Source organism: Melanerpes formicivorus, unplaced genomic scaffold, assembly GCF_026170545.1.
Source record: "Melanerpes formicivorus ecotype bairdi unplaced genomic scaffold, bMelFor1.0.p_v2 SCAF_50, whole genome shotgun sequence".
In the NCBI taxonomy this organism is placed as follows: Eukaryota; Metazoa; Chordata; class Aves; order Piciformes; family Picidae; genus Melanerpes; species Melanerpes formicivorus.
Window position 1 is genome coordinate 4,869,734 of NW_027142402.1, and position 25,238 is coordinate 4,894,971.

The following is a 25,238-nucleotide window of genomic DNA, read 5'->3' on the forward strand; positions in this document are numbered from 1 at the left end:
GGTGTGCAAGGGCAGTATTTTATCTTCCTTCATTGCAAAAAAAACCCCAAACCACACCAACAAAAAACCCCAAACGGCAACGATTGAGGACAAACGCTTTCTCCACGGTCACTAGTGAGAAAGTGCTAGGGTGGCTGAAGGGGAGGTGGAAGCCGTCCCGGACTGCTGCTCCCTGGGGCAGTGGATGCCCCGGGGGCCCTGGAGAGGGGCGGCTCTGTACCTGAGCCCGGGCACGGACCCTTCCGCCCAGGGGAAGCGTGGGCGATGGCAAAGGCTCCCCGGGACGCATCGAGAGCCAGGCAGGACCGAGCAATAGCCGTGAGCGGAGAGCAAGGGGTGTCAGCGTACGCGAGCGGGGAGGAGCGGGGGGGGCGCGGAGCGGCGCTCTTCGCGTAGCGTTTCGGGGGTGTTTATTTCTTTACTTGGTTGTTGTTAGCAAGCAGCCGGGGAAGGAGGTTCAGACTTTCCGATCAGTTTCACGGCTGCCGAGAAAGTAGCCGCAGCAGGACACAGCTGGGTGTAACTGCCCTGCCTTCTGGGGAACTAAGTCGGTCTGGGAGCGGGGCCAGGGGTTTGTTTACCGCTCTCCTCGCCGAGCGTGCGGTACCTGTGAGTACAGACTTGAGGCGCTCGCCGCCAGCCCAGCGCGGCGGCCGTTAACTGTTGACTTCCAGCCTCGCAACCCCCCCTTTTCCTCTTTCTTCCTAGAGAGACAGGGGCGGCGGCACCAGCGCTTATCGCAGCCGCTGACACGCCGCGGTCCTGCCCCACCCCCGCCGCCGAAGAGCCAGTCTGGCGGGGCGGGGGGAGAGAGAGAAAGAGAGAGTAAGGGAAGGGAGGCGAAGCCGCGCGTGGCCCCCCCCGCCTCCTTGCCCTCAGCCAATCGGCGCGGAGGAAAAGCCCTCGTGCCGCTGACGCCCCCACGGGAGCCCCCCTTTTAAAATCGAGCGGCGGCGGCGGGAAGCGGCTCGCGCGGAGGCAGGCGGAGCGCCGCGGGATGTCCGCGGCTCGCGCGGTCAGTGGCTGAGGAGGGCCGGGGCTGCGGGGTCGCCAGCGGGCAGCGCGGGCAGGAGGGTCTTGCGCCCGCTTCGGCACACGGCTGAGGATGGCGCCGGTGAGCGAGCAGCTGGCGCCGCAGGGCGCGGGGGACAGCGCCGACGCCCCCCTGCCCGACCCACCGGCGGCGGCCGTGGTAGTAGTGGAGCCGCGGAGAGAGAATGGCAGCGACTGGTGCCCCGGCAGCGACGATCCGGCTGCGCCGAGCGGTGCGAACGAAGCCCAGCCACGGGCGGTGACGGAGGCCCCCGGGAGCGCGGGCTGCGCTGGGAGCGCGGCGCCTGAGCCCCCTGAGGGCGGCTGGGGCTGGATGGTGATGCTGGCCGCCATGTGGTGCAACGGCGCCGTCTTCGGCATCCAGAACTCGTGCGGAGTCCTCTTCGTCTCCATGCTCGAGCTCTTCGGCGGCAGCAAGGACAAGCAGATGGCATTCAAAACAGGTGAGAGATGGCGAGGGAAGGGGTCGGGGTGGCTTCCAGACCGTTGCGCCTCGAGCCTTCACAGTCTCCAGCCCGGGTGGAGAAGGTGCAGCGGCCGGTGGCCCTGGCTGGCAGCGGAGCAGGCGCTCCGGCTGTCAGTGGCTGTGCCCCGCGGGGCTGGGGGGGCCGGCCCGTGGCGTGCCCGGCGGGCTGCTGATGCCCGTCCCGGCGCTGTCCGCAGGCAGTGAGCCTACAGTCACAGGGGCCAGAGCACTTGCGGCAGGTCCGAGGGACTCGGAAACATTCGTTTCATCGAGGTCAGGGGAAGCTCCTCTCTTTTCCCTGGGAAGGTTTGGGGTCACAGCCGTACTCCAGAGGCAGGGCCTGTGGCAGCGCGCTGCCGATACATCGTGGGGGGAAGCTGCAGGGAGAGGAGCAGGTGTGCTCCTTCCCCAGCAGTGCGTTTGAGCATCTTTCATTGTGTGTTAAGGGGAGAAAATAAACATCCTTGGTCCCAGTAAGCTTTGTTCCGCCTCCCCCGCTAGCCTAATGATTAGTCTAAATAATTAATTTACAGCAGGATATGGCAAGCACTTAAAATATGGCAAGAACAGGCTAAACAGATGGCCAAAGCAGCATTTCTACATGGAGATCTACTGCTGTAACCAGTATCCCAAAACTCACCAGTTAAGTTATTGATGTTTGCTGAACTCTGAAGATGTAACAGTACTATCACAATTAAATATCCCCTCTGCTATTACTGACTAAAGCACTCTAGACACAAGTATCCATTGAAGGAGAGCCTATATTTGTTTTATGCAGAGTTCTCTTTGAGAAGTGATTTTAAGTTGGTTAGACTGCCAGTGGCCAGTCAGAAATGCAGAAAAACTTGAGTAGTTGATTCTCTCTCTGTTCATGGCACAGAGTTGTAATTACCTTTCTTCAGGATCTCCTTCTCTAGTAACAATCTCTCAGAGTAGTCATCTTGTTCCTAAGAAATAAATAAACTGGCTTTTAGGCAGTAGTGGAGTAGTCAAAGTAGCAAGAGGAGACTTGAAGTGACTATCTCTTGCCTTCCAGAGGAGTAACTGCACCACTGGTGCTTGTGAGATGAGATTGTGATTTACTCCACCCATGTTTTTGAAAATTCACCCAACTGCAGAAGGTGGGAGGGGAGGGGGGAGAAATATGGAACCTGACTTTAGAGTCTACTTGTTTCGAGTTCTGCTTAGAAGAGCAGGTAGAGTCCTGGTCCCAGATGTAGCCAGCACCTCCTGTATTGCCTTTTTTTAATTAATGAACAAGCTACAGCTGTGTTTTTGTTTTGTTTTGTTTTGCTCTGTCAATGTACTGTGGTTTGGGTAAGGCAGAAGACACTCCTCGTGCTTTCTCAAATCCTAATGGGTTTAAGTTGGGGGGAAATACCATACCAGCTGCCTTGACTAGATGACTTGTGTGTGTGAAGGAGGATTGCAGATATCAAAGTGTCTCCTGTAAATAGCAGAGCAGCAGGTAGAAAGATGCCCTTCCTTTTAGTGCTTGAAAGTGCACTAATGAGGCTGGATGCTAGAAAGGCTAAGCAGCAGCTTTAAACAGAACGTGTTGCTCCTTAATGTTGAACATCATTGCCTAGAAGCTGTTTGTCTGCTGATTTTTATCTCGAAGGTAGGACCAAGAGTGAAATGAGCTAAACAAATGCTGATAACACCATTCAGCTTATCCAGGGGAGTTATGATCAGACATGGCAAATTGCATGCAGTGTGTCTTCTACTGAACACTGATAGATTAGCTGCCACACTGCAGAGAAAAAGAATGGGTGTGGGACAGTCGTTGAATGATTTCATTTCTAATGCAAGCAAGCAGCAGTATCATGTGGTTATACTGTTCTGCAGATGGCAGAAGACTCAAACTTGGTTTGATTTCCAAGTAGCAGAAGAAACAGTTACTCATTTTGAGTATAGTTTATCTCGATAGCTTGCTGGTCTGTCATCTGCCACCTTGCTTTCAAAGTGGCTTGGGACTGGTGTCTCTGTGCATTTCCATGAGTGTGGCTCTGTCTTTCCCTTGGGTAGATCTTTCAAGTTTTAACAGCTTTGTTCCCTGTAGAATGTTGTGGGTGGTTTATTTTTTTGTGTACTCTCAGTTAATGTTATTTGTTATCTCTGATGCATCTAAACCCTTCTATAACAAGGAGAAGAAAGGTGCTGGGTGTCATACTCCAAATGAGGCTTTGCCTTTTCGTGGTGTGTGGCATGATGTGCTGTGACACTGTGCTAGCTCATTTGCATTATTTACATAATTCAATGCCTTTCTTCCTGGTTTTTTTTTTAAGTATTAGCTGCATTCAGTGGAGTTTAGTTGACTGATGTTTTCCAGTGTGCACTGCTCCTTACTCTGCAACTTTGTATAATTGCTCCCTGTAGTCTGTTTGACGTTGTCTTATTCATCTATCCTGGCTACCATTCTTGAGGCTCCTCAAATCCCTTCCTGGTTTTTGAGCTTGCCTAAGTAACCGCTGTCTAAAGAGGAAGTTAGCAAAGCATGTTTATTCATAAAGCCTCCTCTTAGACTTAGCAAGACATACCAGTGCTTAGTTCTGCTTGCCTATCCATAAAGATGATTTCATCTTTTAACTTAATTTGCTCTGTCTCCAGACACTTCAAGTCTCTTGATAATTTTCTGTCTCTTTTCCCATGGTCTGATTTCTTTAGCCTCTTGAAAGGAGGGCTGTTAAAGACCAACTTGAAGTTTAAATATTATTTGTCTCTTCCTTTTATTCAGTTATGAGTTTTTAAAGAAGAAATGTAATAGTCTGTTAAACTGTTAAAGTTTGTCTACTTACTCTTTTAGCCACTTTGAGTTAACTCACCAGCTGAGTTAATTTTATTAAAGACAATAAAAATGGTTAAGGTGGTAGCCTCTTTGCTTGGAGCAGTCTACTAGAGCAGGCTGCTTAGGACTTTGCCCAGTTGATTTTGCACATCTGTGAGGATGGAGACTCCAGCCTCTCTGGGTGCCCTGTGCCACTGTTCAACTGCCCTCACAGTACAAAAGCTTTCTCTTACATTTAAATGGAATTCCCTGTATTTCAGTTTGGGTCTTCTCAGAATGCCACTGAGAAGAGTTTGTCTCAGTTTTCGTTTTACTTCCTCTCCTCAGATATTTATGTACACTTAAATTCCCTTTCCCCTTGGCTTTTTCTTCTTGAGCCTCACCATCCCCACCTCTCTCAGCCTCTCATCCTATGTCAAGTGTTCCAATTCTGTAATCATGTTTGCAGCTCTTTGCTGGACTCTCAGTAATAAGCAGACTACCTGCTTCTTCAGCATAGTTGGTGGCTCAGACTCTTGAAGCTTCAGGGTCTCGGAGAAGATAAGCCAATCTCTTTCTTGCTGTCTCTGGTGCTGCACTGTTATCCCACACTGAACTCACTTGGTAACATGTGCACACCACAGCGCACCTCTTACAGCCAAGTAGTGTGGAATCTGCTGCCTCAGTGCAGAGCTCCAGCCCTGCTCAGATGCATCCTTCCTCAGGATTACAGTCTGGGTTGGGACCTAAGGTGTGACAGGGACAGTTGCTCCAGTTGTTGCTGGGACTGTGCCCTGTGGCACTGCCACTGCTGAGCAAGCGTTGCTGCTCTGAGAAGAGCTGCTAGTCCTCTTTGGTATGCCTTGCTGCTGGCTGGTTGCTGTGCAAGCTGCTGACTGCTTCAGCTTGCTGGTGGAGCTGTGCTTGAGGTCAGCCCCTTTCATAATGTGAGGAGGTTTCAACAGTCACGTCAAATTTAGTGTTTTCTAAATTTCACCTAGATATTTACTCTCTGAAGAGCCACATGCAGATAATCTTAACTGAAGGACTGAGTAGCAGTTCAGGTTTAGCTGTAGAATTGTTATAAGGTTGGGAACTATCCTGATCTGTATTTCAGTCTATCGTTTCTAGATGGATGGATTACTTTATGAATACTTACAAAACCTGTGGGAGTGTTCGATCAGTCACATGAAAGCATCTTTAGTTTGTTAAATGTTACCAAAGTGTTGTAATTGGAATTCTTGACACTTTCTAACCTTTTAAACAAAAGGTGTGTTTAAACAAAGCCCTAAAACCCTTGCATGGTTTAGTTGGTTGGGTGGTGTTGGATGATAGGTTGGACACGATGGTCTTGAAGGTCTCTTCCAACCTATTCTGTTCTATTCTGTTCTATTCTGTTCTATTCTGTTCTATTCTGTTCTATTCTGTTCTATTCTGTTCTATTCTGTTCTATTCTGTTCTATTCTGTTCTATTCTGTTCTATTCTGTTCTATTCTGTTCTATTCTGTTCTATTCTGTTCTATTCTGTTCTATTCTGTTCTATTCTGTTCTATTCTGTTCTATTCTGTTCTATTCTGTTCTATTCTTGCCTAAGCATGATGGAGCGAGGATGTTCTGCTCACTGAAGAACCCCTAACCCCACCCAAGCCAAACCAAACTCACTTCTTTCAGCTGAGTTTTGAGAAATACCTTTATAAATCTTACTCTGGATTTTTAAGACACAAAGATTTAGGGGAAAAAAAATAGGATCATCACAGGGAAGGGAAAGGTTTCTTGGTCTGAATTATGAGTAAAAGCTTTTAATAGAATCCTGGACCTCAGAACTTGTGCTTTGGCCTGAGAGGAGTGTTCATAAGATTCTAACTTGCATTGCTGTGTGTTGCTAAGGGAAGTAAGGATTTTCAATAACCATTGGTCTATAATGCTCAGAAAGTAATTTCCCAATTTAAAATTGCTTCAGCTCCCTGAACTGCAAGGAGGGAGATCTGCTGATTGCTTGCATCCAAGTTAATGTAGCCCTGATAATATAACTTTTATTTTAGAATACTCACTGTGGCAGGAGGAATAATGCAGCTCCTTTCACATATCTGCCACGAACTTATCTCTTTTGTGAACACACAGCTAGTGCAGCCTTAGACCACTTCAATTTAACCTTCAGTAAATATGTACAGAAAGGCTAATTCCCTGAGAAAACATTCCCTTGTGATCTAACATTATCTGTTTTACTTCCAGAAATCTAATTTATTGCAATAATAGCTCTGTTTTGTATCTTGCCATTAATTTTCATGGGAACTGGAGAGGAATGACTTGCTCTAACTAAGTTAGAGTCGGAGCCCTTCAGCAAGGATGGGACCAATTTAAAAATCATCAGTGCTGGTTCCCACAGAGGAAGGAATTGCTGGGATGCTGAGGCCAGCCTCTTGCTGTTATCAGCAGCATGTGTGTGATCCCATGGAACGTGGTCTGCCTTAGATAGCGTGGCTGCAATCTGATTGCAAGTTGTAAAGCAGCTTTCTTGTTGCCTCTGCTGTAATAAGCAGAAGCAGTGAATTCATTTGGCTATCTTCTGTGCTGTGCTTTGTTCAGTAGAGCTACACTTTGTTTAGAGTGCCTCAAAATAGGTTTTTCTTTTGCATTTTTAGGCCATGTGTATGTATGAGGAATAAGTGATTGTAAATGTGCTAGCTATTACTTCCCTTGGTATCTAGCTGCTATTCTGTGGGAAATGACTTGTAAAGTGGGCAGTAAAGATTATCTTCTAGCTCATGGTCTGGGTTTTCAGCCATTAAAAAAAACAAAGCTTCCATAAAAAGGTTCCAAGGAGAAAATACATGGGGTAAGGACCCAAGAAATCTCTCTGGCTCATTGCAGAAAAGTGTGTTGACACCACAACTGACAGATCAAAAACGGTTGCCATTTTAACTGTCACTGCTGGAACTGTGGGCAAAGATAAAGCAGTATGGTAATGTGGTAGAAGGTGCTAAACAAACCCTGCTCTTAAGCTTCCTGATTGTGCAGTCGAGAAGGAGTGAGAAGTGTTGTCTCTTGGAACCAAAACACAGCTTTGATAGTTGCAAGTTTATACCGTGACCAAGGACAGGGTTCTTGTGTACGAGACAGGAAAGCTGTTCTTCTGCAAACCTCCCTTCACCCCCATTGTTAACTACAGCACCAAAAGGGATCCTTCCAAGTAGAGGCGTCCTAGTTTGAGCTCTTACTGTGTTGCATTGAATGCTTAAGAGCCATGGGATTTGAGGAGAAAAGAGAAGGTTGGTGTTCATTAAAAGTGATCCTCAGTGAAGGTTGAGATGGGCCTTACCGTGGAGGCTTGTCTCTGCTATCTGGAACTGGCATTCCAGGCCCCCTGTTGTCCCTGGGCTATTGTGACTTGTTTTCTATACCCAGGCATGTACTAGCCAGATGCCTCTTAAGGAGCTCCTTGGTTTGCTCTCCATTGGCATCTGGAGGGCAGCTGAGTAGTGTACAGAACAGTCAGCTGTCTAGCAAGCACATTGGGGTAAAACAAACCAATTTGATTTGCCCAAGGAGGCCTCTATCTTCTATCAAGGGCCAGAAGTACTGAGTGTTCTTGGGCCACACAGCCAGGGCTTACTTAGGCAGTAACCTGATCCTGTGTTATAATTAAACATGCTGGGATTGGAATAATCTCAGTGGGTTACATAGGTGATCCTTGTCAGTTTGCTCCATGTTTAGCCCTAATTACAGTAGTTTCAAAGTGGTTTGAACTAGTTGATGACATCAGCTGCTGTATTATGCAGTTGGAGAGGAAAGAAGGTGTGGTAATTAATGGTACTTTACCTAAAGATACTATTAACCTCAAAGCAAGCGAGGTGGAAATTGAGAACTAGAACTATGGTGTGCATTTTGGACATGTGTCAGTGGTATGTGTCATGGCTCAGTAGCAGCCTTACCAGAAAGTCAGTGTAGTGTTGCTAGGTAATGTTTTTCCCCATCTTGAGTGTGTAGTGTACATGATGCCTTTTGGGTTCTCCTGCAATTAACTTATGAAAATACAGCCTGTGGCCCCCTGAAGCTGTCAAGTACGTGATGTGTATGTACTTTAAAGAAAGATTTAATGATTTTGGCACATAATTTAAAGCTAATTTTAAACAGCCTTTTGTTCTTTTATACCTTCAAGTAATTTCCTACCTTTGAAATGCTTAGGCTCTTCCAAACCCCAAATTGCAGTGCAAACTTGAAAGAAAATTAGAGCTCTCAGTTTATGATTTCTGACACTGCTGGATGCGGGCGGTGATCTAGAGAATTAAATCAACACTGGGGAGTTGTCTGGAAGCTTAAATAAGATGTGCAAGCTGGAGATGTATTTTCTAATCCTATCAGAGTAACCCCATTTCTAACAGATGGAAGCATGGAGCATTAACAGCCTTTTACACCTCTGTAAATATCCAAGTCTTTTGTTCATAGTGCAGCAGTTTAATGAACGTTTAGTTTCATGCAGTGAAATCGCTGACCCTTGAAGGTGTGTGTGAGGGGACAGGAACAGCATTGGATAGCTTGCTGGGAAGCTGGAGTAGAACTGCACAAAAGTAGCATGGACACTGTTAGACACAGGGCTTTTGAAATTCTGGGATGGATTTCAGTTGAGGAAGTTGAAGGTATCACAAATGTTCTGTGATAGAAAACAGTGCTATAGGATTTTGCAGCTAGTCTGTTCTCAAGCTTGTCTCCAGTTTAAGGAGTCTCAGTTTGAAGCATTGTAGTTGCATTTTCCCCTCCCCTCTAGCAGTTATTTCTGGCATGTGCTAAAATCATAAATAGGTAAACTATATATAGTTGTTCCCCTCCTTGCCTTTCTTTTTCCTGTTTCTATCTGGGTCACTGTGGGACTGTTGAAGCAATTGTGATGGTTGGAGGGTTTGGTGTGTTCTGAGGTGCAATAATCACATTCACAAACCGGGTTAGGCGGATCCTTAGGTGTTTTATTGTCAAGGTTATCTTTCCTCTTGAAGGTTTATCAGAAGCTGATAAGATTGGGACATTGTTTTCTGTACCACGGAAGTGTTTGATGCTCTGATGCTGTATGTAGCTGCTAATTTAGTTGTATTTGCTGGAGTGTTTTCTCTGTGGCACTGTATGTGAGCTTCAGTGTCTGATTGCTCTGTTCATGTGCATGAAGGAAACAGGCCCATGTCAAGTTTGTGGCCAATGCTGTTGTGTGATTCTGTCTCAGAAGTAAAGGTAGATTAATTTTGTAGCTGCAATGCTTGAATGCATCTCTAGCTCCCAACAGTTGGACTGTAATTGTAGCTGCTGTCTTCTCTTCAGCCATTTGGCAGCTTTTCCAGGCACGATCGTGGCCAGCGGTGTGATGTGATGTGCAAAGTTACAGGAGACAGAAATCAGTGTGAATGCTTTAAGGTGTTTCATGTTCACCAGCCAGCATTGGTAGACTTCTAAAGCGTGCTCTCAGAGGCAAGATATAGTTGCCCAGTGTGCTTTTTGCCTCTAACCTTTCTGTTTCCAGTTTTGATCTTGCAGATTAGATCCCCTGGTGCTAGAGGCCAGAGAGTACCAGTCAGGTGTGTCCTGTCTCAGAGGGAATTCACACTGAGCCCTACACCTGATAGGAGCTGGACACTGAAAATTGATTCCTCTCGGAAGCATTGCCCTGCTCCTCTGAAAGCTGCCATGGCAGGGCAGAGCGCTTTGCCAAACCATCTGGGAAATGCCTGTTGGTACCTGCCAGGCAGCTTTATTTCTATTTTATTCTTAAAGGGAGGTGTTTGCTTTCCTAATGTGCTGTTTGAGATATTTGGTCATGTGTTCATTCTCATGAAGGTCGGAGGCATTTTGGGGAGGAAACTACCTAAAAAGTAAATTATCTGACTAGGACTTAGCTGGATATAAGCAAATACAAGTGAAAGCCTTGGGGTAGTGTTTTCTTAGTCTAAAGGATACACTTAAGAAAACATTGTAGCAAATGAAGCCTGAAAGAATCCAGCTACAAGTTGTCATTTGTTAGATTTTCATATGGATGGTAGGTAGATTCACCTCGAGCAATGCTTCCAGATGTAAGCAGGCAAAGATGTTTATTATGTTATATAGCCTATCAGAAGGCACATGTGTCACATCTCAACTGGTCACTCTCTACTGGCATACATGTAATGAAGGCATACAGTAGGTTAAAATAACAAAACAATATGTTAACACATCCAGCCACATTCTGCCTAGTTTCTCTCCTTCACTTACAAGGTGTTTACATTCCCCTCAGAGTCAAAACACAGCTTTCTCTAATTTGAGCAAAGGCAAATCTTCCCTATAGCCTTCCAAAGCTATCTGAAAACAACCTCTTCCCACATCACTTGTAGATGCTTTAAGTTGGTATGACAGGTTAGGTAGAATGACAATAGGAAAACTGAACCTGAGTGTGCTCATTTCGATGTAGAGCTCCTGCTGATGGTCACATTGGTGCTCACTTGTACATATGCTCAGTATATATTCAACATGAAAATGTTTCTGGTTTATGTTTAGGTTTTATTTGAGCACTCTACTGTTTGTTTGTTTGTTCTGTAATGCTTTTGGAGTCTCTGAAAGCAGGTCAATTGCTGTGAAAATAGATTATTGGAGTAGTTTGCTTGGTTTTAGCTTAAGCAGGTGTAGGCAATCAGTGGCACTGGTGAAGGACCACTTCTATTTTCTTAACATTTATTGTCTGTATATGAGCAGCACCTAGAAAGGTCAGTGCTGATACATTAGAAGAGCATCTGTGCTTTCTGAAATGGTTCCCTCTTCCCTGAAGGAAGAATATTATCTAGACAGCTGTTGCTGATCTTCAGCAGGAGGTAAGGTCTCTGACTTGCTGATGTATCAGCTCTCGCTACCTTACAGATACAAATTACCAGTGCAAAGAACTGGCTTCTTTTGTAGCTGAGGTGCCAGCAAGTTCGCTTTTCTGAGCTCTCAAACTAGACAAATGCAGGGAAGGGCAATTATTCTTCTGTTACTTTACTCCTTTTGCTATTATTCCTATTACATTTACTTTTTATGCTCCTCATTAAATGAGGAAATGTTCTCTGCTTTTGACTGGGAAGAGGGAAATGCAAAAGTAGCATTTAATCCAATTAACGTGTTTTCCTGCTCTGATTCATTGTGATGACTTTGAGCATCTGGTAGTAACTGAGCATGAGCTGCTTAAAGTCACAGAAACCCAATTCCCATTATTTCTGCTCATTGAAGGGAATAAATGAATTACCAGGCACTAATCTTTGGATAATTGCTTGCTGAGCAGGAGATCTTAGCTCTTAAAGAAATTTAGTGCTGTAAGTTTATAGAACTGTCAGAGCTAGTGAACTGTTCACAAAGGTTAACCACAACTGAACACAAGCTGAAATTTCAGTTCAGATTTTATCTTTGCTTGTATGAGTTTCACTGTAATTTATCAACTGAAGTTTTAAGATGGAGACTGGAATTTTGTCCGTGTTTCTGGCAATACAGAGTTAGGATGTACATGGAATAAGATACAATACATATTACTCGCTTGAATGACCAAGCCATTTGGGGCTTGAAGTAACTTACTTAACCCATTTGGGGCTGGTCCTGTAGTTTGGATGTAGAGGAAAGGGTGTGCCACTTAGATTTAGGGAGTCTGCCCTGTTCACTTACACCCTGCATGAAATATTCCCTGTTTGCTTACACCCTGCATGAAATGTTCCCTGTTCACCTTTATTTCACGTAATTTTGGCAGGTTAGCTTTCAAATTCCTTTCTGTAATTGATAACAGTGTGGATTTGTCATTTCCCTTTAGGGTATTGGCATTTGAAAGTCAGGTTCTTTGTCACTGCTGAGCATCAATCCTTTATCTTTGGAGAGCAGCCCGAAAGAGAATGCAGTAAGTCGTTATTCATAGCTCCTACCCTGCAGCCTTAAGCCACCCTTACTGCTTTGACCTCGCAGGAGCGGTTTACTTTGTCTAGGAGCAGACTTCCTCCCCCACACATACATCTGGAAACATTCAGGGGCCCAAAATAATCAGATAAGCAAGCCTCAAATCTGCCTAAAAACTTACTTGATCAGAATACAATGCCTGCTAACTCTTTTCCCAACACTTTGTAGGATAACTAAGAAATGTAAGGGGTTCCTGGGTGTTTCTGCCCTGGCAGTTACTGTATCTCATTGCTCTGGGCAGTTTATGCCTTCTTCTTTCTAATCTTTGTTTTTTCAGGCTGTATACCTCTGTTTGCCTCTGTCAAAGTCCTATGCAGCAGCTGCTCTTCACAAATAACAGAAAAGATGCCTTCTGCTTTTCTTACACTGTGTATTAGAATGCTTATTACATTACATCTTTGATGAAAATTCCACAGGGATTCTGGCAGAGGGAAAACAAAGCCCTGGTTAACTGAGATGAAATACTCTGATTGGAAGCAATTGTTCCATGCAGTATATCTCTGCCTGTCAACAAGACCTGATGGTCTTACCCTGAGAATCTTTTCATCGTGGAATCCCTGCTTGAAACTTTCCCAATTGAAAGTAGCCTTTACTTAATCTCCTTCCATTTAACTACTGTCAAAACATCAGGATATAGCAGACTTGCCACATAAGGACACTATTGTTAATTAAAGACAGTGATCTCACTAAGTCATGCTTGGCTTAAGAGCTGTCACAAAATTCCATGTTAATACTGCTGTAAACTTCTCTTATGCCACTTTCAGATTTTTTTTCTTCTCTATTCCTTAGTCTTCACAGGCTTGATCTGATTAAATTTGTACATCAAGAAGTCAAATACTTCTCTAACTCTATGCACTAAAGCACAATTCACAATCACCAATGCATTCTAGTTAGAGCTATGCCATCAACCTTGGAAGCAGATCTAGTTACGCTTTTGCAACCACTTTCCCATGGTCATACCCTCAGTTCAGCAGCTCTGTTTTACAGCTGCCCTTAGCACACCGAGGCAGAGGGGATGTTAGCATGTTTCCCTCTCCAGAAGCAAGTTATAGCAAGCACTTGTACTCCTTCCACCCTGGACACTTTGTTATCAATATGGATTAGAGTAATACATTAGTTTTATTCCAAAGTTGCTTGAATAGGCTGGTAGGAAGTGCAGAGGAATGTTTTACTATGTATGGGTCCTTTGTGCCATGCCCATGCAGTTGTCATGTGCAAGCAGAAACAGCTTATTTGCATTTTTCACTAGTTACAGGTGGTGCACTGGGCACAGCTTATCAGAAGCAGAGCAGATGAAACCACGTCATTTTTCCCCCCCCAGTGTTGTCCATGAATTTGAGTACTTTAGTGTTTTGCTTTCCTGGACTGCTGATCCATTTATTTCCTAGTGCCTTTTTTTATTGCTAGTTTGGAGTTGATTAGAATTGTTTTATACCTTTCTTGAACACTCTAAACCCAGATGGCTTGTTGTTTCTCTAAACCAAAACACCCCAAAACAAAACCTGCTCTCAAAAATACCAACCAGCCAAAGAGCCACCCTTCAGCTGCAGTCATTTAAGAGTTTTGTTCTTTCAGCCTTTCTCCCTTTTCCAGGTGATGTTAAGGTTACCAAACACCAAATGGACTCAATGTGGATATCTTCTTCTGGGTGTTGCTGGTAGCTGCTCTGTGTATGCTAATTTGACCTCTTCTTGCAGCCTTCTTTTTTTCATACTTCTGTGGGCTTTTCCTTTCATCCAGTGGAAAATTTGTTTTTCTAAGAGTCTTTTGTGATGGATGAATCATTTCAAAGCTGTAAGATGTTCTAAACAATTAACCTTAGGCTTAGCTGGAATGGTGTGTTGCTTCACCATACCCAGCTAATTCTCAGCAAACTCTGGGTTGGTTTGTTTTATATATCCTTTGTATTCAGAAGATTTAATCACATGATTCATAATTGCTTGATGAATGGTAAGTATTTAAAGCTGCTTTTAGATGTGCAGGAGCTCATGGTATTTATCTGCTTGGAGGTGGCCTTGCCTCAGAAGGTGCAGAAATACTTCTGCTTTAGTGCTTTCTAGAGTAAAACTGAGGTGAGGGAGAAGAAAAGCCTCCTTAAAAAAGGAAAAGCTTTTAAGTAAGGTAACTTTGACTTCTAAGTGCAAGTTTTATTCTACTTTATTAAACAATGCAGAAAACATACTTGTATATGATTTCTCAAATAATGTACTGAAGTGCCTTTGTTCTTCCACAGGATAAGTTTGTAAAGCAATTCCTAGTTGTATTTCTGCCATGCAAAATGCTGTGTTTGGGTTTTTCCTACCCATCTTTGGGGTTTTTAGTAGTACTTTTGAGAAGGCTCTGAGGTGACCTAATTGTGGCCTTCCAGTATCTGAAGGGGGCCTACAGGAAGGCTGGGGAGGGACTGCTCAGGATGTCAGGTAGTGATAGGACTAGGGGGAATGGAATGAAGCTGGAGGTGGGGAGATTCAGGCTGGAGGTGAGGAGGAGGTTCTTCCCCATGGGAGTGGTGAAGCCCTGGAATGGGTTGTCCAGGGAGGTGGTTGAGGCCCTGTCCCTGGAGGTGTTTAAGCCCAGGCTGGATGAGGCTCTGGCCAGGCTGATCTAGTGTGAGGTGTCCCTGCCCATGGCAGTGGTGTTGGAACTAGATGATCCTTGTGGTCCCTTCCAACCCTGACTGATACTATGATACATCAAACCTATTAAAGGTGAGGCTTTGTTATGAAGTACCTGCTAGCCTGCACCTAGAGGATGCTTAGTTCTGACTGTCAGGAAAACTTATGATTTCTCTGGTCACCAGTACTGAAGTGTACAGCATAATCTGTTTGTCTTGGCAGGATTTTGTGAAGCTACTCCTCAAGGGTGAGGATCAGGGGAGAAACTCTCATGTCTTCCTTGGAGGCTTTATGAGAGCAGGAATGACCCTTTTTTACAGCAGCCATCTTGACTATGGGGAAGAAATGAATCAGTACTCTTGTCTTCTAAGGGGGTGTTTCTAGTTGCACCTACCAAAGGAAGATAAATACTTAACTTCTCTTCTGAATTTCTTCATTTTCAAGCTTGTGTAATTTCTTATATCAAGTCTGCAATATTCTTGAGAGTAAACTGGTCATAGAACTGCCAGAATCCTTGGTTTTCACTATTGCAAATGTTAGTAAATGTTTTCCTTCCCCCCCTCCCCCCCTTTTTAAATTGAGTTACTTCAGGGCCCTTGAAAGTAAAAGCATTGCCTCAAGCTAAGCATGGTGTTGGCAGGAGCTATGCAAACTTCTTTGTGTGGCTTTAGCCAAAGAACCTCATTCCTGACCTGAAATATCCCTGCTGTTTCCAGCTGTGAGCTTCATGAGCAAACACTATGAATTTTGACAAGCTGATCATTATTCATGCAGAATAATTTAGTAGATCAAATTCCTGTCCTAATTAGTTCCCCTTTTGGTTTGTTTTTAACAAGCTTTCCACTCATTTTCTTCACAAGCCTTATTTTTTGCCAGTTTCATTGGGTTGAGTATGGGATCCTAAGAAATGACTGAAGGATGCAAGTGATGAGATGTTGTGTTGTCTAGCTTAAATGGAAGGCACCACATGTAAGTTACTGTCTAAGAATGTATTAAAATGCAGCATCACTGTATGGAATTGTCTGAATTGCTCTTTAAATGGTGAGGCTTGTAAGCCAGGAGTACCCAGGGAGAGAATTAATTAAATTGGAGCTTTAAAAGAATGTTAAATTTGGAGTGGTTTGGCATTTAAATTACTGTATCCAGTTTTTTTCCCCCCAATAAACTAGTGTTATATGCTACTTAGAAGGAATTGCTCTTACAACCAAATCTTTACCACAATCCAATAGTGGGAAATACAGAGTCAGACTTCAAATGTCCTGTACTAAGGGTAGTATGTGATCCTTTAATGCCTGGATTAAATGTGGGTGGGTGTTATGGATTGTTCTATAAGTACTGTGATCCTGAAGTGCTTTTTTATGAGGTGCCCCAGGGCACTGATCCCACTTAGTTCTGAAAGGGCCCTGGCACTGACTCATTCTGTCACACCTGGGCACTGGGGCCTCAGCCTGTGGAGGACCAGACAGGGGGTGTCCTCCTGAGCCTGCAGCTGGACTTCCCATCTGCCTTTGCCCCTCTGCTCCTCTGGGCACTCCTGATGCCATCAGGGCTGAATGCTCCCGCTATGAGCCAGGGAGGACCCAGTGCAGGATGTTGCTTGGTATCTCCCCCACCACTGGCTGTGCCCCTTTGTGGGTGTGCAGATGATCATCTGCTGGATAACCCAACGCTGTGCAAATGGAGCCTGATGAAAGAGCCTGATACCAGTTAAGAGAAGGGATCACTGCAGCAAGCCTTGTACTCCATGAGCAACAGAACTCAGTTCAGGTTCTTGCAGTTTTCCTTGTTCTGTTTTCTGCATTTTTTTGGGATGCTGTTATTTTTGTCGGTGGAAGTAGCTCTGTGTCTTAGGTGGTTTAAGTCACTGTGAGAGCAAGGAGCTCAGACCAAAAATATCTATACATGTAGTATGCCTATCCTTTGTGAAGTGTGGATATGTATTATATGCACATTACTATTACTTATTAATGTTAATATCATTATTCACACATGTCACTAGATGTGTGAATAATGGTATTGCCATTATTTTGTGCACTTTATTATATATCCACACTTCACCCAGGACAGACAGCTGCTGTTTGTTGCAGTAGCATTTTTGTTAGGCTTAATACTATTCTTAGTCCTTCTCTTCCTTTCCCTTAAAATTAGAAATAGGGAGTAACAGTTTACTTATTTGGAGCTAAGATCTGACTAAGATGGCAAATCATTGCTGTAGTTCTTTGATGGATCTAGTGGGGTTACTGCTCTGGGAATAGCATTCAAGTAAACAGGGCTGTAGAAATGCTGGGAGCCAAGTGCTTGGTGCTTAGATTGCAACCTGATAAAACAAAAATACATTTAAAATGCTCAGACTCTATTGTAAGGAATTAGAGTGCAGTGCTAATGGATGAAGATTGATCCTTCAGCACAGACACTTGAGTGCTTTTTCTTTTCTTGCTACCTGCTACACTCTTCTATAATGTGCTATTATGCAGTGTAACTGTAAAAAAAAACCCCAAAGCCTCTGTGGTGTGCAGTTCTTGTCATTGACACAATAAATATCTGAGTCACTGCAGGAATGTGTTTCAGATTTGCACATCTTGAGCAAGACTGTTGTAATTGCTGTGCAGAGTGGTGGATTCAGGCTTCTTTTCAACAAATATTAAGATACAGTCTCTGGTGAACCATTAAGGAGCAAGGCATTGAAACTCACTGAAGTCTTCCATCCCTCGTCAGATATTTGAAGGTGATTGATTCCAGCAGTTTTCTTGAGTCTTGAGCAAATGTTACAGTTTCTCATATGAGAGAAGTACTTTCATACCTTAAGGAAGTAATAAACAATGTTTTAATCCAAGGCTTCAGAGAATTTATACTAGACAGTGTGTGCCTGTGTCTATTTGCTCATGGTGGGTACAAAGAGTCTTTTTAATACAGCTGCCCAGAAGCTTGGAGAGCCAAAGGTATTGGTGAAAAACGGGGGAGGAAAGGAGCCAGCAGTATGATTGGCTCAGAGTTTTGTGCTGTTGTATCTTCTCATTGTATGAATCAAAGCTTTGGATTTCTGATTCCCCACCCCAAGAGTACAGCAAAATCCTCACTGAACCCATTGGGGTTTTTTGGTAAGAGTGGGATCTTTATCAAGAAGTACTTCAGGCTGTAGTTCACATGCCCTGCATCTCTCAGACTGATTTGTTTCAGCTGCAGCTGAGAAATACTACATATGCAGCAAGTCATTCCTGAGGGTTTATCAGCTGCATATGTAAGATAAAATTGCTTTGTGTGTGCAAAATCAGCCTTCTGTTCAGGTTTCCTTGGTGTATGGCAACCTGGGCACCCCGACTGCCGGAAGTCAGGTAGATAACTGCCTGAATAGTTGGGCACTAAGTCGATGAGGAATAGTCTATTGTCCCAGGGATATAGGCATTGAAAGGAGATGAAGTAGAACGGCAAGGTCAAGAGTTGCAGTGGCTGGTTGACTTGGTTACAAGGGTTAGAGAGGGCACAAGCTGAGTCACATGTGTGTAAGTGATATAAAGGGCACATGCTGACATGGGGAATTACCCTGCCATTCATGCTTTTGCTTTTTTTGACTCTTATCAGTCTTTCCATGCAAATGATTCCTTCCTGTTAATCTTCTGGAAGGATTTGTTTGCTGCTGGGCAAAAAAATTATGATACCCCTGTTGCTGAAGTCTTCTGGAAAGTGAGGAGAATGGGAGACATGGGTAAAAGGAAAGGCCTATGACTTCCCTTTTTTCCTCATCTTGTGAAAGCAACACTTAATTCATAGTGTCACCCAGTGTCCACTTCTGGACTTGTATTTCCTTCTGGCAGAGTATTTGTGATGAGACTGCAATTTATATGTAAATATAGGAGTGAAAAAGTGCATTCTTTCTGGAAGGTAGACACAGAAACTTCTTACGTCATCTCACTTTACCTGAAGATTCCTTCTTGTTAAAGTCCAACTAGCTTTCCACATCACTTACAGCACAAGACAATGTTAGAGTTCCAAAGGCAGAGGTTTTTCTGGGTAGTTCAGTGTTTGTGCTTGTAATGCTAAACGAAGACATGTGCCTCTGAATGTTTGTATGTTTTTGGATCAAAATATCCTGTTTCAAAGCAGACACTTTGGTGCCCTGGAATCACTTGGTCTTTTATTTTGTTTGTTCTTTGTAGTAGTATTTTGGGCTTGGTTAGTGACTCTTTTTTTCCCCTTCTCTATGATAAATAAACTGTCACTTGCTGAAAATGGAGCTGTTTACCTACAATAACTGTTTTGGGGTAAATGGTTGGAAACAGTGGCTTGTACCATTAGATCTTCTAGGTAACAGTTTGAGCCTTGAAAGCATGGATTTAAAGCCCATTGTAGGCTTCTATAGAAGAGAAGAGGAACATTGGAGAGGAACTGGAGAATGCACAGAATGGTAGGTGTGGGAAGGGACCTTTGGGGATTACTTAGTCCAAACCCCTGCTAAACCAGGACCACCTGGATTAGGTTGTACAGGGAAAGTGACCTGTGCTCAAGGTTGAGAGAAAGAGAAACTCCACAACCTCCCTGGGCAGTCTGTTCCAGTGCTCTGCCACCCTCGAAGTAAAGATGCTTTTCCTTGTGTTTAGATGGAACTTTGTGTTCTAGTTTGTGCCCATTGTCCTATCACCAGGCACCACTGAAAAGTCTGCCCCCATCCTCTTGACACCCACCCTGTAGATATTTATATGCATGGAGAAGATGCCCTGCCAGTCTGCTCTTCTCCAGGCTAAACAGCCCAGGGCCTCTCAGCACTTCCTTGTCAGATATTCCAATTTCCTCCATGTCTAATACAGTCTCTCGATACAAACTGTTATAATTTGTCCTCAGGATGCTACTGAAGTTACTGAGATGTGATGGGGTCTCTTAGCCAGCTCTGATAGATTCAGAAAGATCTTTGCATGTGAAAAGTCAGGGTTAGTCTGTGAACTGTTTGATGGTAAACTACACTCCTGAACTTCGACTAGTCTACCAAACTTTCTTGTGAAGCAAGATTTATCTTGTCTTGGTTTGGCTTCATCCTGGTGGTCTTAGAACTCCTGATGCTGTAGGAGTGGAGTGTATGCTTGTGCTGTCTGAAGTGTGACCTTGATTTGCAGTTCTCTTCCCAATGCAGTGAGGTAAGGGAGAGGAAGATGACCAGTAAAGGAAGAAGACCAATGGTGCCATTAAAGAAGAATTTGGGTCTTGAGGTCTAGTCTGTGTCATAGATCTAAAACATGAGACCATTGCACAAGGTGCTTGGTTGCAGATGTCCGGAATGTGTCAAAACAGTGGTGAGAGTGGTTGGGATTAAACCTTTCTGTCATCTTTGAAGCTAACACTTTCTTCTATTCAACATTACTCATCTGAAATCAAAATAGAATGGTGATCCTTGGTGGTCATCTGTTGGGGATTAAAAACAAATGAAGAAACCAGTGTGCATTTGGGGGAGAGGGGAGGGAAGGGAAGATAAAAGCATGCCTGGGGAGGAGATCTGAAATTCAGGGTTTTTTTTTTTAGTGTTAGTTTAAAATGTGGTTACCTTGTGCTTTGAAAACTGTCTTGGACAGTCAGCAGAAAACATTCTTGTATGACTCCCAAAAGGAAAAACAAGTGATTACAGCCATTTCTTATCGATTTGTTCCTTGTTTATTCTCCCTACCACAGCATTTTTAGACTTCAAGTGTCAAAGGTCAAGCTCAGTTTGCCATGAAATCCAAATGCATGTGTATTTCTGTTAATGATTGACTCCAGCCTTCCCTTCAAGGTTCCTGAAGGCTGAATACTTATAATCTCTACCAGCAATATTTTGCCTAGCTGCACTTCTTACTTTTGGGCATTGTTTCATGTTTATTTTCCTCTGACTTTAACTCCATAGATCTGCAGTCTGTCTACTAGAAAATGTTCTTGTAGGCAAACAGCTTTTACTTTTTCTTTAACTGGTTCAGGCTCCTATTTTTTGCCTTATAGTTGGGAGAAAAGGTAATCATCTGTTTCCTATGATATTTGCTTTGGACTCACTGTTACTGTGTGGTTTATTTGTTTAAGGGAGAACCAACAAGCAAAAAACCCAAACAAAAAACTCCAAACACCTCCCAAAAAAACCCCAACCAAACAAAACCCCCAAACCAAAACAACAAACAAACAAAACACCTCAAACCCCTAAGCTAGTGCTGGAGGCCATGTGAAGGAGGTGGCACCTCAGCAATCAGCTAGCTGCAGCAACTCAGGATGTTTTGTCAGTGCATCAATACTTGTTTTTCTGACATCTCTGTTTTCCTGCTATTCATGCTTGCAAGCACTTGACTTCAGTAGACATTGTGATGTTGTGTTGTCATTACTTACAAAGGCAGAGGGTGAAACTAGTCTAGTCTTGTTTTTGTAAGTGGCAGGATTGGGGAAGGTCACTGTGTTAAGGATATTTGTGAATCTCTTCTGGCACTTGGCCTTTCATCTGTCACCCTTTTATGGTGTAAAAAGCCTTGTGGAGAACATTTGCAGTGTATGAAGCCTTGGAATAAATCAGTGGCTGTTCTGACTTGATATCATGGTTGGTTTTGTTCCTTACTCCTCCTGTATCAGCTTATTTTGCTGATTTTACAGCCCATTGGCAAGTTTCTGCTGCTTTCCCCCTTGCTGCATCAAGATGAAAATGGCACATACACACCTGAAGTAGCTTGCTGGACTCTCAGGAGGCAGGAGTGTTGAATAGATGCTTAAACACAGCATCAGAATTAACTACTTCAGGCTGTCTGATAATGACTTAATGTCTACCAAAACCAGAGGTCAGGCTTTCATGTTTGTGATATGGAAGCAGGGTGTCTGCTCAAGGAATTCTCTGTTAGGATCTAGTGGATCATACACAGTGCTTGCTTTCTGGCTCATTATAATTGCCAGTATCTTTCACTAGTGAGATTATTCAATCAGCTTTGTTCTTCAGCCACAAAAAATTAGAAGGAAGCAGGGGGGGAAGCTCTCTTTTATTCCTGTCAGAGACTTCCACTAATCTGTGGTCCATAAACCTTTGTGTGTTGGCCATGACCTTTTATGTGTTGTAGAAATCTGATTAGATCCTTCATAGATGATTCTGATTCTTAAAAGTCAGTTCAAGATAGCTTTGGTGTCCAAAAGAGATGGAATTCCATTGTGCTAAACTCTTTGCCTATAATACTTTAGAACTTTAAATTGGGGGTTAATTTTTTCTTTGGGTAGTATTGCTCTTCTGGGAGAGCCTAGCTCAGACATCTGCAGACTGTGAACTTGAAATAAGCAAACTGAAAGCTGTAGTCATGTAACCTGAGTTCAGAGTATGGGATACTTCCTGTGGCAACATTATGTCATGAATTTATTTTTAGTCCTTAAACACACACTTTGTCTAATGGGACCAGCAGATCTCTCTTGAACAGAGCAAGCAGTGCACTTCTTTGACAGCAGGAGTTCTAAATGTGTCAAGACCTGCAGTTCAACATCTGCTTTCCTTTTCTACTGGCTTTCTGCTCTGTGATCTGTGGCTTGCCCAGTAAAGGGAACTGTTCTGTGGAAACACAGTTGCTTTCCCTCTTGCACCCACAATTGATGAAATTCCTCAGATTTCATAAGAAGCTACTGAGCAGGCCCTGAAAAGGTTTTTCACAGATGTGTGTGAAGCAAGACATGTAGCACGAGGAATTGGATGTTGGTTTTGAGTAGTGCTAGGCTGGATAAAAATAGGCTTGGCATTTTCCAGGAGGCTGACCTACAGAGGCTCTCAGGATATGGGAGGATATTTGGATGCTTGCTATGTGATGATGATCTGTTAGTTTCCTAACATGCGTTGAACAATTCCTTCTCTTGGAAATTCCTAGCTGTTCCCTGGAGAAAGAAAAGTAGGTAATGGATAAAAGAGGATGTATCTGGAGTGCCTTAGGCAAAGGGTAACCCTGTGCTTCTGGGCACAGGCAACAACAATAAACCAAGACAGTTGGAAAAAAGGAGACAGAGGTGTTGGGGTGAGTCTAAAGGAGGGCCACAAAGGCTGAGGGAGCTGGTTTTTTTCAGCCCTGAGAAGAGAAGGCTCTGGAGTGACCTTAGAGCTGCCTTCCAATACCTGAAGGGATCCAACAGGAAGGCTGCAAAGGGACTTTCCATAGGGATGTGTGGTGATAGGACAAAGGGGAATGGTTTGAAGCTGAGGGAGAGTACAGTTAGACAGGATCTTAGGTGGAAGTTTGGAAGTTCTTCACTACAAGGGTGCTGAGACTCTGGAACAGGCTGCCCAGGGAGGTTGTGGATGCTTCCTCCCTTGGGGTGTTCAAGGCCAGGTTGGATGAGGCCTTGAGCGGAGTCCAGTTGAAAAGCATCCCTGCCCATGGCAGAGAGGTTGGAGCAGATGAGGTCCCTTCCAACCTAAGCCCTATTCTGATTCTGTAATGATTTTTCCCCCCGCTTTCTCTAGCTGAAGGATAACTTCTGTTCCATCTTCTAGGGAAGCTTGGGAATTGGTTGTTCTGCAATTGCATGTTTTGAAGAGTTCATTCTTAAGTTCCAGTGCCTTAAGGGAGGTTCAGATCCTTAAGGTAGAAATAGCTCCTCTTCTGTGGCAATCAGAATGTTTTGTGTATGAATATGAATGCAGTTATGTAGCAATTAGGTGCTGTATTAGTATCTGAATTAGCAGCTCTGGAAGATAGCCAGCTTGTGGCTAGGAATGCAGCCAACAGCCTGGAGGAGAAATGTTTTAATTAATATGTAATAACTGCTCTGGAGAGCTCTCATTATTCTGGCAAGCTGCATTTGTAATTTTTCATCTGATTTGGGACAGTTGTAATTTTGTGTTTTGAAAGTGTGACAACAATTCTCTGTACTTTCTGCAGACTGAGCAAAAAAACGTGTCAGAGTGCTTAAAAACTTCTTGGAGTGAAATGAAACTGGAAATTGCTTTTATCTATTTGAATGTATTTTTATAGCCATCAGTTTCTTTGTTAGGGTCAAGGTACTGCAGCAAGAGGTGTTTGTTTTTTACCTGAGGGAAATGAACAGTTTACCTGTGCTCTTCTGTTTGTCTTGATACTTTTGGGTGCTGGATTCCTTCACCAAGGATGAATGCAGTAAACTTCTGGAACCATGCATGCATGTGGCATTAAATGACATCAAATGTCAGGAACATCTGGGTTAGTTCTACACAGGAATTGCCCAAAGAAACACTTCGCTCTTCTTCAGATTGTGCCTTGAAAACCCATTCCATTTTTCACTTGCTCACAGTCCAGTAACACCTCTTTCCCCAAACAGTTGTTTCATGTTTCATTGAGGTCATTGCTGCTTGTAAAATGGAGGTTTCATTTCTTCTGCTGTCATTTGTTTTTCTCCAGCCAGCTGTTCTTTTTTCTTTTGTCTTTCATTTCCATTGTGAACTCTTTGAAGGAACAGGTTTGTTTTTTCTGCTTGTTTGTTTTACTTCTAGCGCCTCGCACAGTGGGGTCTTCAATGGGTAGGCTGCTTGGGGCTTTAACAGTGTCACAGTATCACTAAGGTTGGAAGAGACCTCAAAGATCATCGAGCTCTGGCCAGGCTGATCTAGTGTGGGGTGTCCCTGCCCATGGCAGGGGGGTTGGAACTAGCTGATCCTTGTGGTCCCTTCCAACCCTGAATGAAACTATGAAACTATGAGTCCAACCTGTCACCACAGACCTCATGACTAGACCATGGCACCAAGTGCCACGTCCAATCCCCTCTTGAACACCTCCACCACCGCCCTGGGCAGCACATTCCAAAGATGAATGACTCTCTCTGTGAAGAACTTTCTCATCACCTTGAGCCTAAACTTCCCCTGGCACAGTTTGAGACTCTGTCCTCTTGTTCTGGTGCTGGTTGATAGAGACCACCTTTCAGGTAATTGTAGAGAGCAATGAGGTCACCCCTGAGCCTCCCCTCTTCTCCAGACTAAGCAACCCCAGCTCCCTCAGCCTCTCCTCACAGGGCTGTGCTCGAGGCCTCTCACCAGCCTCGTTGCCCTTCTCTGGACACGTTCAAGTGTCTCAGTATCCTTCCTAAACTGAGGGACCCAGAACTGGACACAGGACTCAAGGTGTGGCCTAACCAATGCAGAGTACAGGGGCACAATGACTTCCCTGCTCCTGCTGGCTGCACTATTCCTAATGCAGGCCAGGATGCCATTGGCCTTCTTGGCCACCTGGGCACACTGCTGGCTCATGTTTACAGTACTGCTTTTAAGTCTTGGTGTAATATTCTTTAGTAAGTCTTTTGGGTTTAATTGCATACTTGTATATACATTCCCCCCCCAGGTAATTTTCTTTGCCCATATTACTGAACCATGATTGCTTACCTCACTGTGCCTTTAGGAAAGGTTTAAACAACATTCCTTTCCAAATGGATGGGGACACTTACCCTTTAGAATATCTATGCATTGGGGGTTGTGCTACAGCAG

General features: G+C 44.0%; 1 protein-coding gene across 1 annotated transcript in view; it reads left to right on the forward strand.

The window, feature by feature from the left end:
* The first annotated feature begins 786 nt into the window (after positions 1–786).
* Positions 787–25,238, forward strand: part of SLC16A10 (solute carrier family 16 member 10) — a 46,076-nt gene continuing 21,624 nt past the window's right edge. Inside the window, exon 1 of the mRNA XM_068160544.1 lies at positions 787–1,496. Coding sequence (XP_068016645.1) covers positions 1,106–1,496 — 391 coding nt within the window. The 5' untranslated portion in view covers positions 787–1,105. The remainder of the gene's footprint in view (positions 1,497–25,238) is intronic.